Source organism: Malaclemys terrapin, chromosome 25, assembly GCF_027887155.1.
Source record: "Malaclemys terrapin pileata isolate rMalTer1 chromosome 25, rMalTer1.hap1, whole genome shotgun sequence".
In the NCBI taxonomy this organism is placed as follows: Eukaryota; Metazoa; Chordata; order Testudines; family Emydidae; genus Malaclemys; species Malaclemys terrapin.
The window spans coordinates 11,130,274-11,149,165 of record NC_071529.1 but is presented as its reverse complement, the minus strand read 5'-3'; the positions used below and the strand labels follow the sequence as shown (position 1 = coordinate 11,149,165).

Here is an 18,892-nt window from a genome sequence, read left to right as displayed (position 1 = left end):
TGTTTGAACATGACGGAGCCATCCTCCATCGTCTGCCCACGTACAGCACGGAATAGACTGCAGGATGCTCACAAATTAAAACAGAAACTCTGTATGGTATCAGACCTTTTGAAAATGTAAGGTTAGCATTAAAGTGGACACTGCACAATGGAAAGAATTCCTTTGCAAATGATTTTCTCCACCTCCACGCAATGTGCCGGAATGACAGAGATGGTTTGCAAGGACAGAAAACGCAGGGCAAGAACTTTTTGATATTTATAGGGTGGCAAGAGACTTTTCAGGTACCTAGCGAGACAAATCCATATCCAGTGGTTAAAATGAACCTGAATCTCATGCTGAGCAAAATCCCACCACCAAGTGAAACGAATTTCACCCTCCTGAATCAGGGACAGACGAAAACCAGCGCTTGGGCTAATTAAAGACGATGTAGTGGGGCCAGTCCAGCCTTGAAGGGAATGTGCAGAGCTTGATTATCTGCCTGACGACCAGGTCACATTCTTAAATTCCCTTTTATCTTGATATTGCATGTTATGCCGGATAACGAGCCTCATACTGGTGAAAATTACATAGAGGGCAGTTACACTAATGAAGCCAAATTACCCTGAAATTGCAGCCTCCTGCCCTCTCGTTTCAAAATTTTAAAACAAGATTGGAAATTAAGATAACAGATGCAGTTCATCTGCTTAGAAGTTTATTAAAGCAGCGCCCACTAGCTCTGGCTACGGACCTTTGGAAGACTGTTATAAACACCTTTATAATCCGGCTAGAACAGTTTTCCTCAGATGGGGTCAAGTTCACCCCGCTGTAACTGAATGGATGTTACACAAGAAGCGAGATTGGCCATATCGTACTTGGGCTACGGCCCTAGAATAGAGCAAGTGGGAAGTTTAAGACGACGTGCGAACAATTCGAAACCCGTTGATATAGTCGATGACAGATTTTTGACAAGGAATTATGTAAACGACACCATTAGAGATGCTGAAGCCCCAACACACAAAAACATATTGGGTCAAAACGTATCCTTTCTGTAATTCCACAGGGGACGTAGCCAGCCCATTTAAGCTTTGAAAAGCAGCCGGACACCAAATGCAGTAATTACTTTTCTTAAAGACTGTGCTAGCGAAAGTGCATTAATGCACTACTTGAAACCATCTAAGGGGTCAGATGTGCAAAGCTACGTGACTGCACTGTACTGAAAAAGAAATACCGGCCTTAATGTCTTTATTACACAACAGAACAAGCCTTTGTGATCGACAGTGTAAACAGATCATTCAGAACGTGTATGATTATTACAGCAGTATCTAAGGGCCCTGATGATAGTTCTAGGCACTATACAAAAATACCCTTGTCTTAGAACCCGTGTTCTCTGACTCCCAGTTTAATGCCCTATCCACTGGACCACACTGCCTCTCATGTACTTAAAAGTCTGGAGTAATGACTTGCACCTTTGAATTCAGTTATAGATTCAGTGAAGAACTGGAGCTCATAGTTAAACCACTAGGAGTTCGGGGACACAGGAAGTCCACGACAGGACAATTTATTGAGAAGCCATATTTTTAAAGCTTCCAGGTATTTATATTTTAAGGCACACAAGATATTGCTGTCGGTAAAACATGTTCCAGGGAGGGTTGTTTTTTTTAAATCAGCAACCCCAGGCAGCTGATGGGGAAAAATTTGCACACGAAAGCTTTTGAAAAAGTTTTCAAACGATTTTTTTTTTTAAAATTTGCATTGAGATTCAGCCTCTCGGTAAAGTAGCTAAAAAAAATAATAATAATAAAGCGGCAAAATAAAACTATGAAAAACAAAGGAATTTTTGCAAAAAATAAATTGCGGTGAACGTTTTCAAACCAGTTCTATCATGCAAAGGAAACTATAAAAAATTTAAATTAAATTACAACAAACAACAAAAGCAAAGTCCCTACAGTTGAATGTTAAAGGTGCCACTACATAGCATTTTGGGGCAATCCCCCAGCCCAGGCCAACAGATCAAGGTTAGCAGGCCAAACGGCTGTGTGGACAGTGCTTTGAAGTTGTGACTCACTGGGGCTGGAGCCCAGCCTCCTCCCTAGACTTCAGCCCAAGCCCCAGCACTGTCTACACAGCTGTTTTTAGAGCGCTGTCTGTCGACCCAGACTGGGAGGCTCGCCCCAAAACGCTGTGGAGACAGGCCCTAAGGTTGAGATACAAAGCAGCAAAGACCATCCTTGAATCACCTCCTTAAACTAGGCTATCAAAGCTCAAAGCAGTGCATGCAAAAGTTTCATCAGAGTGTCAAATGGCTGCATCTACACTGGATTGCCCACTGATGGTATCAGAGCAATGCTGTTAGGTAAACCCAGGCAGCAGCATTAAACCCTCCTGGTTGCCTAACCCTTCTTAAGCAGGTCTAGACAGCATAGCAGTTAACATGCCAAAGGCCTCCAAGGGTATGTCTACAGTACAGCTGGGGGAGAGCCTCCCAGCCCAGGTAGACAGATTCGAGCTAGCGTGCTAACAACGACCAGTGTGGACGTTACGGCTCTGCTCCAGACTCCGGTTAGCCACCCGAGATCGGACCCAGGAGGGAGGGATAGCTCAGTGGTTTGAGCATTGGCCTGCTAAACCCAGGGTTGTGAGCTCAATCCTTGAGGGGGCCATTTAGGGATCTGGGGCAAAAATCTGTCTGGGGATTGGTCCTGCTTTGAGCAGGGGGTTGGACTAGATACCTCCTGAGGTCCCTTCCAACCCTGATATTCTATGTAAGGTATGCTCGAGAGGCTGAACTACAGCCCAGCCAATCTACCAGGGCTGGAAGGTTCACTCTCAGCTGCAGTGTAGACATACTCCAAGTGCCTCATCGATGCTAGAGCTTCCCCCTGGTGGTAGCAAGGCTGGAAAACAGGGCAATTCATTGGAGGACTAGCACGAATGGGTTCCAGGGCCACTGCAGGGTTTATGTAACCCACACACCTCCTGAATGTGGTGTTCTGTCCCATCTAGTGGCACCGAGACCACTTAGAGAGATTATGAGTTTGCTCTACAGCCTTGGCCTTGGCTTTTGGCTCATGCACTAAGCGCCAGAGGTCCCAGGTTCGATCCCACCCGTCGACGACGACCGGGGTCTGTCGGTATTACCCTTAGTCATGGCGGGACGGGTTAAAGGTAGCATTGCAGCGTACATCTTGGATTTCCTTGTTTCTGAGAGTGTCGTGCTTAACATTATTTAACCCTTTCTCTCCATTTCTGTCTTGCTCTGCCTGGTTCGCCTTCAACATTATTCAATTTCACAGAGGAAAAACAGCCCAGAGTTAGTTTCCACTGGCTGCAAACCTCACTTTCAACAGTGAGTTTAGATGACTGACTGGCTCAGAAAGGACCACTGAGGAATTTATCCATCCCCATTTTTAATAATCAATCTTATTTCCTGCCCCCACCCTAGAAATAAATGGTCTCCTTGCTGATAGATGACCTCACTTCGGCATTTAGACAGTTTTTTGGTTACTGTTCTTCCCAAAGGACCAGGGGAGGGTTGGGCTCCTGAGTGGAGTCATGTATCCAATTCTTCCCAGGTGTCGGACATCTGGTGCTAATCCTGCAAATGGCGCACCGAAACAGCCTAACCGAAGCCTGATGTTCTCAGCAAACAGCTTTGAAACAAACTCGCAGCGCCAACCAGGCCCCAAAACAAGAGGGTCTGACAACCTGAGGGGTTCCAGGAGGAAGAGCGTAACTTCTCTTCTCTTTTTCACGACGGCTGCTCTGCAAGCAGATTTTCACCACCGCCACTCAACACTTTGCTTCCCGGTCAATTAACTATTTGCCAACAACATCTACAACTAAAGGCGGTGATCCCAAAGCACTGGCAGAAGAACACACGGATACTCCAGGACAGGGGTTCTCAACTTTTTTCCTTTTGAGGCCTCCCCCAGCATGCTATAAAAACTCCCCGGCCCACCTGTGCCACAATAACTGTTTTTTCTGCATATAAAAGCCAGGGCCGGGGTTAGCAAGCAGGGCAGTTGCTCAGGGCCCCACGCCACAAGGGGCCCTGCAAAGCTAAGTTCCTCAGGCTTTGGCTTCAGCCCCTGGGTGGTGGAACTTGGAGCCCTGAGCTTCAGCCCCAGGCGGTGGGGCTTTGACTATTAGCAGTAAATATGCCCAATGGCCTGTGATGGGATGTTAGATGGGTTGGGATCTGAGTTACTACAGAGAATTCATTCCTGGGTGTCTTGCTGGTCAGTCTTGCCCACATGCTCAGGGTTTAGCTGATTGCCATCTTTGGGGTCGGAAAGGAATTTTCCTCCAGGGCAGATTGGCAGAGGCCCTGGGGATTTTTCGCCTTCCTCTGCATCGTGGGGCACGGGTCACTTGCTTGAAGATTCTCTGCGCCTTGAAGTCTTTAAACCACGATTTGAGGACTTCAATGGCTCAGATACAGGTGTGATACAGGAGTGGGTGGGTGAGATTCTGTGGCCTGCGTTGTGCAGGAGGTCAGACTAGATGATCATAATGGTCCCTTCTGACCTTAAAGTCTATGATTCTGTCCTGGGCCCCAGCAAGTCTAATGCCAGCCCTGTTTGGAGGCCCCCCTGAAATCTGCTCGCGGCCCCCCAGGGGGTCCCGGACTCCTGGTTGAGAACCACCAGAAACCCTGGTTGAGAACCACCGCTCTAGGAGAGTGAAATTCATGGACTTTGTTCAAGGAGCTACTCATAGAAGATTGAGGACAACTAGAACTCAGCACTCAGCCCTCAGCCAGAACACTGGGCACGTTCCAGAAGAAGTGCTACTCAACTGCCAAGGTGGAGTAAGGGTTGCTACACCTGCAAATCACGTGCACCTCATGGATCCACGAATCCGAGGACTCGGGCCCACATCCTCAAAAAGGTAGTTAGGCGCCTAACTCCCACGGCAGTTCAGCACCTAAATACCTTTGAGTCCGCGAGCCTCTGGGGCTACACTCCTGCTTCTTCCCCAAGTCATTCTGCGGCTTTTGTCTTTGTGGGTTTTGTAAGCTGAAAATAGATACAGGAAAACGCGATTGTGAAACCAGAAAACACGGTCCGGCCAGGCCGCATGTACATGTATCTGTGAGAGGCAGGAGCAGGATCTAAAGACCGCTTTCTTTTTTGTTATTGACTTCATTTCAACATGACCGTGTCCCTTTAAATAGCCAAATACAGTCTTAAGAATAAAACGGTGCGGGCCCCCACAACCAGTCAGACGGCAACAGCCCCTCCACCACGGCCTAGAATCTTTTTCATCGTGCATTTCAAACAAAGATACCGCAAGCTGCTTCCCGGCTAATTACAGCATTCTTCTAGACATCCTCAACAGGCACCATAAGCGGACATAAAGCCCAGCACTGTGCATGTTAAAGTCAATGACAATCCTCTCACTGAGGACCATATTAGACCATTGGCAGGGCAGTGGAATAAAAACCTGAAGGCCAAGTTACAGGAACAGCTATTCAGCCCAGCTCAGAATAATCACACTGTCAGAGGCCCTTCCCTTCCAGGGATGTCTCTCCCCCCCTTCCCAGCTCATGGTTAAGCAGGTGACTTATCTCCATTATAAATCTGCATAACAAAGTGCTACACCCAGCGTCATCTTTCATAATACAAAGAGGCGAAAAGCAGAAAGAAGGACGCCTGCGCCGAGGACCCAGATGCTTCCTGAACCCGACTGCAGATGACTTCCTGAATATGAACCACAAAAACCACAGTATGCTCCCCGAAGAGGCTAACCCGTGCCGTGCTCCGAGAACGAGATCTGTTAGATCCTTCAAAGAAGATGGTGGCTATTATTACAGTAAGCGGCTACCACAAATCCTTTTCTGTACACTTCAGGTTAGAACAGACATTCAAACATACTATTCTCCAATCATCAGCAAGCAAGAGAAGAACCACCAGAAAACCAACGCTGCATTGCAGCCTCTGCTCTGGGACGGATGCTTTCTCGCTTCTGGCTCCACACAAACCCATTGCAAATAACTCCAGAGACCAGCTCCTCTTAAAGCCCTGGTCAGTTTTACATTGGTTTCAAAGGGAGCAGGAGTGGGCCCCACATGTTCTCCCATACATACGGAGAAGGAAACACCATGCATGTTCCTCGTTATATTGCAAAGGCTGCACCAGAGTCCTTAACATGTTGGTATGTTACTTTTTTCTAAACCCTACCACAAAGCACATTTCATGCTCTGTGCCTAGATTCTCTCTTCCCCTAATCCTACTTCCTTTATGTCCAGGTAGGGTAGCAAGCCACCCACTTTGTTCTGCTCGTTTAGCAATCTAGCACTGCCAACTCTCACAATTTTATCGTGAGTCTCAAGCTATTTGGTATTTTTCAAACGTCAGGCCCCTGAAGTTATATTATGCGAAAAATTCAGTTTTCATTAAAAAAAAAAAGTTTATTGCCTTGGGGGTTGCAAAGAGACGCTCTGCCATGTGAAACTTCAAGAGACTCACCTCAGAAGCCAAACAAAAAGACCCCAAGTTTGTTATTTTTTAAATCCCATCTTTTAAGCCAATCTCACAGGATTTTTTTTCCCCCTCCGGGGTGACACCTGACTCATGATTTCTGAATGCTTCGGTCGGTAATCCTGCCCAAATTGTCTCTTTACCCAGCAGGATGAATATCTGCTAACAGGGTGGGGGTGCGTCAGGTGAACACTGCCAGCCAATTACACGGATAGGAGAAACAGGTAGCAACACGCCTTCTTTTCAAATATTGAGGGACATCGTTTTCCACACCACCCCTCCGTTGTAGATGCTGTAGCCCCATTTTCTGAAGGCTCCTGCCTTCTCCCGCATTCAGCTGGCTTCAATTATTCAGGGCTACCCAGGCTGCTAATTACACAGTCCCGAGTTGCTGAATAAAACTGATGCTTAATTAGCCAGCAGGAAAGATCGATTAAGATACAGCAGGGCATCTTGCAAAGTTCTTCAGCGGGACTGTGGGGAATAGAATCCGGCTGTGCCCTTCCAAAGGATAAAACACTGCGTCTCAGGGACTCGGCTGTAGTTTTATTTAAACCGGATGCTTAGACCGGTCACCCCCCGAAGTTTTATCATCAGATCTTAACTCCCCCAGTGCTACGGTTCACATCCTATAAAGACAGCACTATCGCCAAGTTCTGGAGCGTATCTCCAGCTGAAAACCATAGGCAGAACTCATCTATCTTAGCCCTCGCTGACTTTTCTCCATCTGTGCGATTGCAAGGGGAAGAATTTCCCCCAGCAAGTCAACACAGGGCACGTTTGTTTAAACCCCAAACAGAGTAATTCACTTCACACTTTGGCCCTGTGCCACATTCCTGAACCCAAGTATCCTCAAAGATTTGGGAATCCTGGAATCCAAATTCAGAGCTAGCCCTGAACTTTGCAGATGGTAACCCTTGTCTCTGTAAAAGGTCATAACCCAGGAATTAGACACCCCTAAGCACTAAGGCCTGGGCACACACACACACACACACACACACACACAGGCTCACCAAATGAAATTAACAAAAGCAAGTATTTCTTCACACAATGCACAATCACCCTGTGGAACTCCTTGCCAGAGGAGGTTGTGAAGGCCAAGACTCTAACAGGGTTCAAAAAAAGAGTTAGATAAATTCATGGAGGATAGGTCCATCAGTGACTATTAGCCGGGGGTGGGGGGCAGGGCTGGTATCCCTAGCCTCTGTTTGCCAGAAGCTGAGAATGGGCAACAGAGGATGGATCACTTGGTGATTCCCTGTTCTGTTCATTCCCTCTGGGGCACCTGGCATTGGCCACTGTCAGAAGACAGGACACTGGGCTAGATGGACCTTTGGTCTGACCCACTATGGCCGTTCTTATGTACACCTTTAGCAACAGGTCAGCAGGGTAGGCAGATGCTCACTCTTCCAATTTGGTATGAGGAAAAGCAACTTATTCACATGTATGAATATTCAGGCTTGTTTTCAAAACCTCCATGAAGGACAAATATTCATTGTACGATTTATTTCTGACACCAACAGTGTCCTAGGAAGGACAGGGTGGTTTAGCGGATAGACTAGAGTTCAGGAGAGGTGGGTTCAATTCCTGACTTGCCCCGGATCATCCGGTGGCAGAGTCACGTCCCTCCCTGTGCCTCAGTTTCCCCACCTGTAAAATGTGGCTAATGCTGTTGCCCTCCTGTATAAAGGACTTTGAGATCTACTGATTAAAAGAACTAGGTATCATTTTAGGAGCGGCGCAAATACAAAACAAGGCATCATCCCTGCCCTAAACGGGGGGGAGGGATAGCTCAGTGGTTTGAGCATTGGCCTGCTAAACCCAGGGTTGTGAGTTCAATCATTAAGGGGGCCATTGGGGGGGGGGGGAATTTCAGGGACAGTACTTGGTCCTGCTAGTGAAGGCAGGGGACTGGACTGGACTCAATGACCTTTCAAAGTCCCTTCCAGTTCTAGGAGATAGGTATATCTCCATATATAAAAGAGAATAAAATTAGTTGCAGTCTGAAAAATGCTGGCAGGAAGTCGCTCGCCTCATACACACCTTCTTGCAGAAAGTGCACAGCTTAAACGCCCAGGCAGCATTTGTCAATGCAACGTGCAGCGGACACCCATAGGTTCGTACAACTGCTCCTTCAGAGAGCAGGCTATGGCGGAGTCCAGACCCACGTAGGTATTGGGCACCTACCTCACGGATTTCAAATCAGTGAAAGTTCGGAGCCCAAATACCTTTTGTGGATCCGGGCCTACTTGCTCATTAGGCCAATGCGGAAGCACCCCTCAGAGCCCTGCTGTGGGTGCCCAACCAGTTCAACAAGACATGGGGCTACCCGTTGCAGTCCTGCTGCTTGGCGCCTGGAACCCTGCCATCAGAACGTAGTGCAGAAAACCACAAACCTGGTCTTAACTTGCCGGAAGCCGACCAGAATCGCCTCTCTCTGGTCTCTCGCTCTAGCGCTCAGGTTCTCATTCTGCAGCCCGTCCGCCAGGTAACCTTCAGTATCTGTTAGGGAAGAAAGTTACAACCGTCAGGAAACTACACAGGTGGTGGGCAAGAATTAGATTAGGAGGAAAACTGCTTTCAGGTAAGAAAAGTATGCATAATGGTCCACTGAAAGCATCTGGGAGCATGTGATCAAACAGCCTAAGCTAAAGACAGTTGACCTGAAGGCTCTTCTATTAGAGAGGGTCCGTAACTAGTAAAAACAATCACACCGGTGGGCGACACACTGAAGTTTTGCCTAAGGCAGGAGATGGTCTTGAGCAGCCTCTGGAACTAGGTTTGCATGGATATAAGCCGAGACAATTGTGGGGAAAAACCAGCAAGGAACCCTGAAGAAACTCTACCAAAACAGAAGTGAAACAAGACAAGGATCAGCATAAAGAACAAAGGGCATGTCTACCAAAGTTGTGCACCGGCTAGCACAGGTAACCATAGCACAATGTGGGCTTCAGCGTGGGTAGCATGGACCCTGGATATGTACTTGACTTGCCAACCTTCGTGGCCTTCATTCCCATTATTACCCACAGTAGCGGGATTCAAGCGAGCACGCTGGGTAGATATACCCAAAGTTACAACGTGAAATAGGGGGTGCGGGAGGGGATGAAAGAGCAAAAGCCACAATGGAAAGAAAAGTGCAGCAAGAAAAAAATAAAAGAGAATGGAAAATGAAGTAGGAAACTGAATACGAGCGTTTTGGACCCACTCCTCACAAAGGGTCCAGTTCTGTTCCTGTTGAAATCAACGGCGAAACACACCCTCAAGGTCAATGAGAACAGGATTGGTCCCAAAGCAGAGCAGAGCATGAACAAGAAGAACGACCTTGTGGGCAACTGAACAGGGCTGAGGGAGAGAGATTCCAGAGCCCCAGTCTCCAAGCAGCCTGTCCACTGCTGGGTATTGCAGGATTAAGGGAGGTGTTAATAAACGCCCAGCACCAGGCCCCTAATCCAATTCTTGGCCTTTGGAAAAAGGCCCCCACGTGTGGGATGCTGAGTCCCGCTGCATGAATTCAGCATCTGGTTTTTTGCTTGACATTCATGTAAACTGCCCAGTCTTGGACCACATGGATCTCCAGGGGGTCTGGGTTTCAGCGGTAAACAGGCAGGAAGGAGGAGCTGCAGTGTCGTTCAGATTCAGACGCAAAACGCAGAGGCCGGGTAACCACCTACACTGAAATAAAGAGACAACCGTATGAAAAAACACAGAACCAAGCTGCTCTTTAAAGGGACAGGAGCGAGCGATGGGTTATTTGTGGTCCAGTCCAACATACATTTGTATCACAGCGTATGATCCTCTTCATAGTTATAGATGAAACACAAGAGGAACCGTATCCTTTGTTTATTTGACGTGGGACGGTAGGCACAAAAGATGGTTTCAAAGAAGGAATGAGCGTTAAACCTCAAACGACATGCATTTAGATGGGCTCACTTGCACTATTAGCCAAACTGCTTCATGTGAAACATTCCAATACCCAGCGAATTGTATGTTCTTGTTTCAGATGAGCTAGGACAACTCACCTGGGGGGAAAAAAAATACTTTCACAAGCAAAAATTATCTGGGATAATACTTATTCCCACTGTTTTCTGATTTATGATCAAACATCTTCTATTTGCAGGGATATCGGCTCTCCTTCCAGAGAACTCGAAAATGAAGGATTGCTCCCAACACCCAGTTCTGATCTCATGCCAATAGAATGCCACACGTTACAACAGAGTTGCTGTCAGTTTGTGCTGGCGAAGCAGAGATTAGAATCAATGCCACACTGATGTAAGTAGCCAGTGTATCGGCCTACACGAATTCTAGCATGCCCCTAACTGTGACGCTAATGAGAGTTTAATATCCTGCTTGCCAGGCTTCCAAATTTTTACACCGCTGCAACATGAAAGTTCGCCCCCCAAAAAGGAGTGCTTTCTCTTTAGTACACCCTAGGAGAGCACACGGCTCTTTAAAACATTAACTACTCCACCGGCAAGTGCGTAGCATGTTCTCAAGTTCAAAATGGCATGAGAGGAATATCCTTTTCTGTCTCTCTTATCAACCTTAATTTCCTTCTCCATCTGCTCTGTGAGACATTCGAAGGCACACTAAAAGAATGCTAAAGGGGCCAGAACTCTTTAGAATGGAAATCACAGTCTGGGGTGAAGCGGGTACCTAAGTCTAGAGGAAGAGACTCTGGGCACATACCAGCAGCCAGAAGACCAGGTGCTACTCCTGCCTGACCTGTGAAGCAGCCGGCGAGCGGGACTCAGGGAGCCTGGGAATTGTACAAACACAATTTGTAAAAACAAGCGGTCTCGGCCCACATCACTTCTAGTTTCTGAAGCAGGGATTCCCTCCTGGGTTGGATTCCTTCAGCTGAAGCCATCCATTTCCAGTTGCCAACCAAAGTAATACTCAAGTTAACAAATACGCTTATGCCAAATCCAGGCTATTCCCGCCTTCTCTGCCTTACTGTTTTCTCCTCATTTCCTATCACAGCCCTCTCTCCCCCTTCTACAGAGCAGGCACTTCCATTAGAACAAGGCTTAACATGACTGCTTTCCCTGTGTCCTGGCAAGAGCACAGTTGCCTTCCTTTATCCCACAATTAGAGTCCCGAGAAGCAGCTGTGTCTTGTTAACCCCTCATTAGGGCAGCTTTCCTATGTCTGCCTTAGGTATACGGCCCCTTTTAGCCTAGTATCTGAGCCCCTCACAATCTTTAGCCTCAGAACACCCCTTCGAGGTACGGAAGTGCTGTTGTCTGCACTTTATAGATGGGGAAACTGAGGCCCCGATCTGCAGAGGTGTTTAGGCGCTTGATCCTATTTAAATCTGTGAGAGTTAGGCACTTAAATACGTTTGAGGATCTGGGCCAGAGAGATTAAGTGACCTGCCCACGGTCGCGCAGGAAATGCGTGGGAAAGCAGGCAACTGAATCTAGGTTTCTGAAGTTCCAGGCAAGCCCCCTATCCCTTGGGCCATCTTTCCTTTCCTACATCTGTAGGAATTTAGCTTGTGAAACAGAGGCACGGTACCACTGGCACAGTAGAAGCCCAATAATGCCATTTGGGAAGCCAGACACAAACCACTGAAGGAGGAACAGAGGGTCCTGTGGCACCTTTGAGACTAACAGAAGTACTGGGAGCATAAGCTTTCGTGGGTAAGAACCTCACTTCTTCAGATGCATCTCACGTCTTGCATCTGAAGAAGTGAGGTTCTTACCCACGAAAGCTTATGCTCCCTATACTTCTGTTAGTCTCAAAGGTGCCACAGGACCCTCTGTTGCTTTTTACAGATTCAGACTAACACGGCTACCCCTCTGATACTTGACACTGAAGGAGGGTTTATGCTGGTAATGCCAGCGAGGTGCTTTCCAAACACTACGAAGGACAGTCCCATCTCTGAGCAGCTCACAGTCGAAGGACAGACCAGTAGACAAAGGTTAGGGGACAGGCACTAAAGAAGGCAATTTATTATATACAAGTCAACTCATTTCCCGTAAGCAGCACAGCAGAAACGGGTCATAAAGAGGGACTTAAGGGAAAACAATTGTATGGACCATATTTCCACAGCGAACACGAGTGGAGACAAAAAATGAAAAGTGTGCGCCCTCGTCATAAAAATAGAAACACAAGTTGCATCCCTCTGTCATTTTTAAAGGCAGATTAACTCCATGAGTATGAGATTAGCTGTAATAAGGGATTTACTTACCAGGACGTCTGTGTGGATCAGCTGCAGGATAAATTATAATAAAACCACGCTCACTCCTGCAAGCTACAGCGAGCTCCCTTTCTGAGCCGCCTGCTATGTTTATAGCACCAGGAAATGAAAAAGAAAACCCGACCATAAACTTTCAAAGTGGATCAGGAAGAGCAATATGTTAGCAGCCCTAGAGTAAATCACACGCTGATGTTAGTTTTACTGCTTAGCTGTAATACAATAGTCTTGATGTTTATGGATTGCTCGCCGCGATCCACTCTGAAAGTTTACAGGACTCTCCTTTTCATTTCCTGCTGCTTCAAAAAAAGAGTTGAAATTTCATCAAGCGCTTCAGTGGCGTTTGCAAAGGAGATCGCGGTTAATCCAGTGGGAGTTGCACAGGGTCATAAAATTATGTCACAGCTAGTAAAGTCCAGGTAGTAAATAACATTATAATGGTGGCTCTAAATTCTAGGAGCTAATCAGCACTCAGTCAGCAGTGAGGGGGATGAAAGGTTTTAAAATACCACATGTGTGTCTCTCTCTGCTACCCAGAAACTAGATATCAGAGGGCACATAACAGCACCTGTAGCAGTGCACTTAAATCCAACTACAGTTCCTACCCAGACATTACTCACGGACTCAGAGGCCTGGTTTCCCCAAAGAGTTGCACAGATTTACCCATGCGGGTGAGTGCCGATCGCATCAGCATTCTCGGATACTGTTTTCCCCTTCCCACACCACTCCCGTCACCCTGCCCACTCCCCAATCCAGGTGGGAGTGGGAGGGAATTGGAGGCAGCTGCTAACACAGGAACTACAGAAACCAAGGGGTCCAGAGGGTAGTGTGGATGCACTGAGCTTCGGCACGAATGCTTCAAGATCTGCAGAACTTGGGGCATCCACAGTTTTGCAGGGCCAGATTCACCTCCCCAAAACAAGATTAGAAGGAAACTAAATCTGCAGGTTCCACAGAAAGGATGATTTAGCCATGAGCAAAGACAGGAGGGTTTGGCCAAAAGTCTGTTTCAAACCCACAAGAGAGCTGAACCTCAGAACAGAGGTTACCCTGATTTCTTCACCTTGCCCTGTTGCAGTGGTCTGAATACACCACCGTCTCACCAGCTTCCATACTTCTGAGGCAGGACAGTCTGGGCAGACCCAGAAACATCGGCCTTGAATTTTCAGTTTTAACCCAGAGTTTCAAGCTTTATCCCTGAACTCCCTGACATGTGAGAGTCCAGTGATGCTACCTCCACACCGTCCATGGCTTAGTCTCCTTCAGGAAGGACGAAGGGTTAAAGAGTATTTGTAAAGGGGACAACAGCATCAAGGTTGCTTGATCTGAAATTAGACCTCACCAGCTTTGTTGTGCTTTGCAGGTGCATTGACACAAGCACCGGACCAGCTGCTCCGTTCTGCCTGGGCCCTGCACTCCAGCAGAAACAGGCTTCAGGACACCACAGCTCACAAGAATAGGGCCAGCAGGCAGGGGCGCTTGGACGATGTGCCAGGGTTTACCCATATCACTGGCATGTCTGCAAACCAAACAGCACTCTGGAGTTTTTGTGGGTTAGTCACCCTGCTGAGAAATAGATTTTTTTTTTTTTTTTAAAAACCACCTTGGTTTGAAAGCAGACACAAAAATAAAAAACCCGCATGGGAAGGAACTTTTAAATATCAAGATAAAGTTTCGTGGAGGGCGTTTAGACTTTGAGCCAATCAACTTGAGAGCAGCCCTTCAGTAAAAACTGGGGCCCCAAATCTGCAGACACTGATGCTGGCGCTGAATGATGTGTGATGAGTGATGCTTCAATGATAATAATGCATAAGGCTTCACTGGGGCTTCTGACGGGTGGAAAGTTACGCGCAGGCTTAAGCGTTTGCCGGATTGGTGCCTAACTCCAGAGAGAGAATGCAAGGTAGTAAACAGCTTTGAGCCCACAGCGGTTGAAAGTCTATTAGCTATCACACCACCACCACTGTCACTAACAAGCCATTCATTAGCTAGTCTTGTGTATTATGGATGGCACCGAGGCATCCCTGAGTTATGCAGGAGCGTGTACCTTTAATATCGGAAAATGAACATTACTGGATGAAGCTCTCAGTACATTCTTGGTGTCTCATTTCTGATCTCGATTTTAAATAAACTCTCCTGGTTGTTGCCGGCACAGGGGCCCGAGGACAGCAACAGTGAGGTTCGGTGCCCGGAGTGCTTCACGCCAATAAACATACCGGGGTGGAGAAACAATCAAAGTTTATTTGAGATCTCAAAGTGGTGCAAGGAGACAGGCAAGTCTCAAATCGAGCACACCAGCAAAAACAGTTTCTCTCTTCTTTATACATTTTACAACTAAGCCCCCCCCCTCTCCCACCCCCCTCTACTCCCCCTCCCCTCTCTACCGAAGGCATGTTTATACATTTAAGCAACTAAATCATTCTAGGGCTATAAATCTAGCTTGTTAGTAACTTCTCCCTAAACAGTTATTTGGTCCTGTTTACCCTTAGTTTATTACCCCTTCCCCAGCTAGAAACATGCAAACCTCATCATTATTGTTTGGTACCTGAAATGAACAAGGTCGTAATTGCTAACTAGCTTTTTACACATTCCAGTTCCTGTCCTTGGCTGTTAAGGTCGATCAGAGTTAAACATGGAAGGACAGAGTTTAAACATGGAAGAACTCTGGCTCAGGCAGGCATAGTAACCCCAACATGGTGATGCACTTTCAAACACAGAAACAGCCTGCGCGTCTAAGTAGCTGGAATCCTCCTTACGTACAGGAAGGCCCGACCCCTGTACAGACTGTTAAGACGCAGCAAGTTTGATACAGAAGTATGTGACATGCAATTAATCTCCATTCATAGCCTGCTATACTTGTCAGCAAACAAAGGCTCTGCTTTCGAAGGAGATCTGAAGACTTCAATTAAAAACAGTCAGCTAACAAGAAAATAATCTAAGTTAAAGGGAGGTGGCAGGTGCCAAAATGAGTTGTTTACAAAAGTGTCAGCTCTGAACAATAAAGAGCTGCACATCAAAAATGCAAAGGGGGGTGAACTTCACTGCAGCCTCATGATTAAAAATAAAGAACAGGAAATTCACATGTACAGCTGGGGGAAGACACACAGCATTTGAAAGCGAGCTTTGATGGGCCTGTATGCTACACTCTCTCCCTCAAATGTGACCGATCTCAGCGCTGAAAGCTTTGCACGTCCCAGAAGCGGAGAAAGTCAGTACTCCTAGCTACTACTGGAATGGAGAGGTACGGGCTACCGCAGGTTTTGCTCAGAAGGGGTCCAGCTCTGGAAGTGTACTGTAGTGAGCATAGCAGGGGAGGCCTGTTAGCAGTGCTGTGGATTAAAGAGACAGTATCAAAATGTCTCTGTGTGTGTGTGCGCGTGCGCGGGAACTTGAGGTGTATCAAAATGTCTGGGGGGTGTGTGTGTGTGTGCTGGAACTAGAGGTGCAGCCGCACCCCCTGGCTTGCATGGTTTCTATTACATACAGTTTGGTCCACTGGCTCTCAGCACCTTCACTATACAAATTGTTCCAGCCCGCCCGGTCACAGCATAACAGGGGAGAGAAATCGGGAATTAAAAGGGATTGTTATACCATACAAGTTGGCCGCGGAACTCAGGAACGGGTGTAAACATCGGAAACAGCTCTTAATTGCCTTTAAAAAAATAAATCCTCCGATTTCAAGTTAAGTGCCCAGGCCCCAAACAACTGGGGTGGGCTAAGTCAGGAATAAGGTGCATTAGGCATAGCTAAGCATGGAAGCAACCTAGATCCATCCCCGGCGCTGAAACTGACACCTGTAGACGTGGGAAATTTTCCCAGAGCCTTTAGTCACCATATTACAGTACCAACATTATAAGAGAGTTATCACTAATATTGGTAAGGGTCTGTGAGGAGCTAACCAGGTCACGTTTGTAGTGTGTTTAGGGATCTGCAGATAGAACGGGCTAGTATTATAACTGCTCAGTCTATGCATTGGTTTTAATAAACGCAAGAATAAGAGTCCCTTGACATTTGTGAAGAAATAAAGGGAAACAGATTTAAAAACTACCCACACATGTCATGCTGCCGCAGTTATGCGTCTAACAAGGTCAAGGCTACCAGCTGCATCCCCCGGTAGGTTCGTCAGTTAGGACACTTAGCAGTAGGAAGTTTAGCACTGTGTTCGTTACCAGAGGCAGAAATTAAAGCTGGTGCAATTTTCACAGTCTCCTGGGAGGACTGGAAGCCCACTGTTTCCATTCAAGTTGCTACTTAAACTGGGAATTTGTCCCAACAGGGCAATCTTGTTCATTGCCCCCTAATATTGCCACGTGCCAAACGGGCACAACTCCACTGCACTAAGAGGCGGTCACATGCCGAAGTTGCATCCAAACCTGTCTGCATGATACTTTGGGGGCAGCTTCACCCCCCATCAGAACATCAATGCTCCACCAATGCTATTACCCTCCAAAACTAGCCCTCCCAATACGTAACAGTAACATCCATCTCCTATATGGTGTTTTTCCATTAATAGATCTCAGAGCACTTTACAAAGGAGGTCGGTGTCACGATCTTCATTTTACAGATGGGGAAACGGAGGCACGGAGCCGTGCCGTGACTTGCCCAAGGTCACCCAGTAGGTCAGTGGCAGAGCTAGAGTCTTACTCCAGTGCTCCATCCTCTAGGCCACATTCTCATCCCCCTTTCTGACATGGAATCATTCCGAGGCACACTAAGATAATCCCAGAAGCACCAGGTCAGGTCAGGTCAGGTCAGGCCACGTTCCCCTCAACATCCTCGGCTGGAAGGGGGAGAGGCCCATGCAAACTGCTGGCCTGGAACCGCTCCCCTCCTCAGAAGGAGAAGCCCCTACTTCAACCTACCCAACCGTCTCCTCCTGGAGCCACTTAGCAAACAACTTTAGCAAATTCCCCTCATTTAGCCGAGAGACGGGGCAGGGGGAATTGGGTTACCTTCAAGGAGCCTCTGAATCTCCTCAGGGATGACAGGAGGCATCTGCATCGGGAAGAAAGAAGGGAAGAGTCCCAAGAGCAGATCTCCAGAGGCTGCTTCTGCTGCTGTCCCTGAAGTGCAGAGGCTGACTGATCCAGTGAGAGAGGAAGCAGGGAGGGTGGGGCCTGCCCTGCACTGTAGAGGGAGAGGGACTACCTCAGGTGCTTCCTGTTTCACCTACCCCAGGATTGCAGCCTGCAAACACCTGCATGATGCTGCAGCAATAGCAATGCACTTGCAAATTCAATGCAAGCCCCTGGCCTTGCACCCTAGTCCGGGAGAGCTCTGGGGTGGTTTACCATGCAGCCTCTTGCATAGAGAGAACACTGGGCTGGGTGTGTGTGTACTCTGCATTGTCATTTAGCCTCCTATTCTGCCCCTTGCATACGGGAGCCCGGAGTGGTGTGTGTTACAGTGCAAACCAGACTATCCTTCCTGCAGCTTGCAGGGGGAGAGAACTGAACGCCGCTGCGCTGTCCCTGCAGAGGGAGGAAGTGTATTCTGCCTCGTTGCAGTGTTCCGCCCGCCCACTTCCAGGATCCCAACAGGTGCAACGCACTTTCCTGTTCCTATGGCTTGAACTAGTTTGCAAGCTCCAATCTGCGTCCCGCCAAACCTGCTTTATTGACTGCCATTCCTGCATTTCCACAGTCTCGTAACCAAAGTGGCCACTGGATTCGATTTGGTCGCAATCCTACGTCTCTTCTGTAACATGAACTGGCCTAGGCTGACTGTAGGGATCCCTCCTGTGTCTGTACAGAATTATTCTTAATTTACATGCATGAACTTTCAGGCTACACGCGTGGACCAGAAAATCAGTCTTTCCCTGATTTATAAGCACAAGTGGTCCCATTGACTTCACTCACACAGGTTAGGCTAACCACGTGGATCCGGCCCAGACTCGGTGCAGGGTTTTGATACCCTTCAGTCTGAAAGGCACTGGAGAAACATAACTTTGCTAGTGTGAAGCTGTCTGGAATGGGTCATGAATGTGGGTGCCAACCTCAGGGCAAACCGGGGCACCCACCCAGGTAATGGAGGCTGGGGGAGGTTAAGCCCCTCCAAACGTCGGCTAAGTCTCCGCCCTGGGGCCAGGCCGTGGTGGGGCTCAGAGCTACTCTGGGCAGCCCGGGCTCAGGGTTCAGCCCCAGCCGGCCAGGGTTTGGGGCTGCTCTGGGCGCCAGCAGGCCGGCCAGGGTTTGGGGCTGCTCCAGGCACCAGCGGGCCGGCCGGGGTTCGG

At 47.9% G+C, this 18,892-nt stretch overlaps 1 protein-coding gene across 1 annotated transcript in view; it reads right to left on the bottom strand.

The window, feature by feature from the left end:
- SKAP1 (src kinase associated phosphoprotein 1) overlaps positions 1 to 17,709 on the bottom strand; it is a 235,089-nt gene extending 217,380 nt beyond the window's left edge. Inside the window, exons 1-2 of the mRNA XM_054014447.1 lie at positions 17,613 to 17,709; positions 8,858 to 8,963 (exon numbers count right to left, since the gene is read on the bottom strand). Coding sequence (XP_053870422.1) covers positions 8,858 to 8,963; positions 17,613 to 17,661 — 155 coding nt within the window. The 5' untranslated portion in view covers positions 17,662 to 17,709. The remainder of the gene's footprint in view (positions 1 to 8,857; positions 8,964 to 17,612) is intronic.
- Positions 17,710 to 18,892: the final 1,183 nt, after the last annotated feature.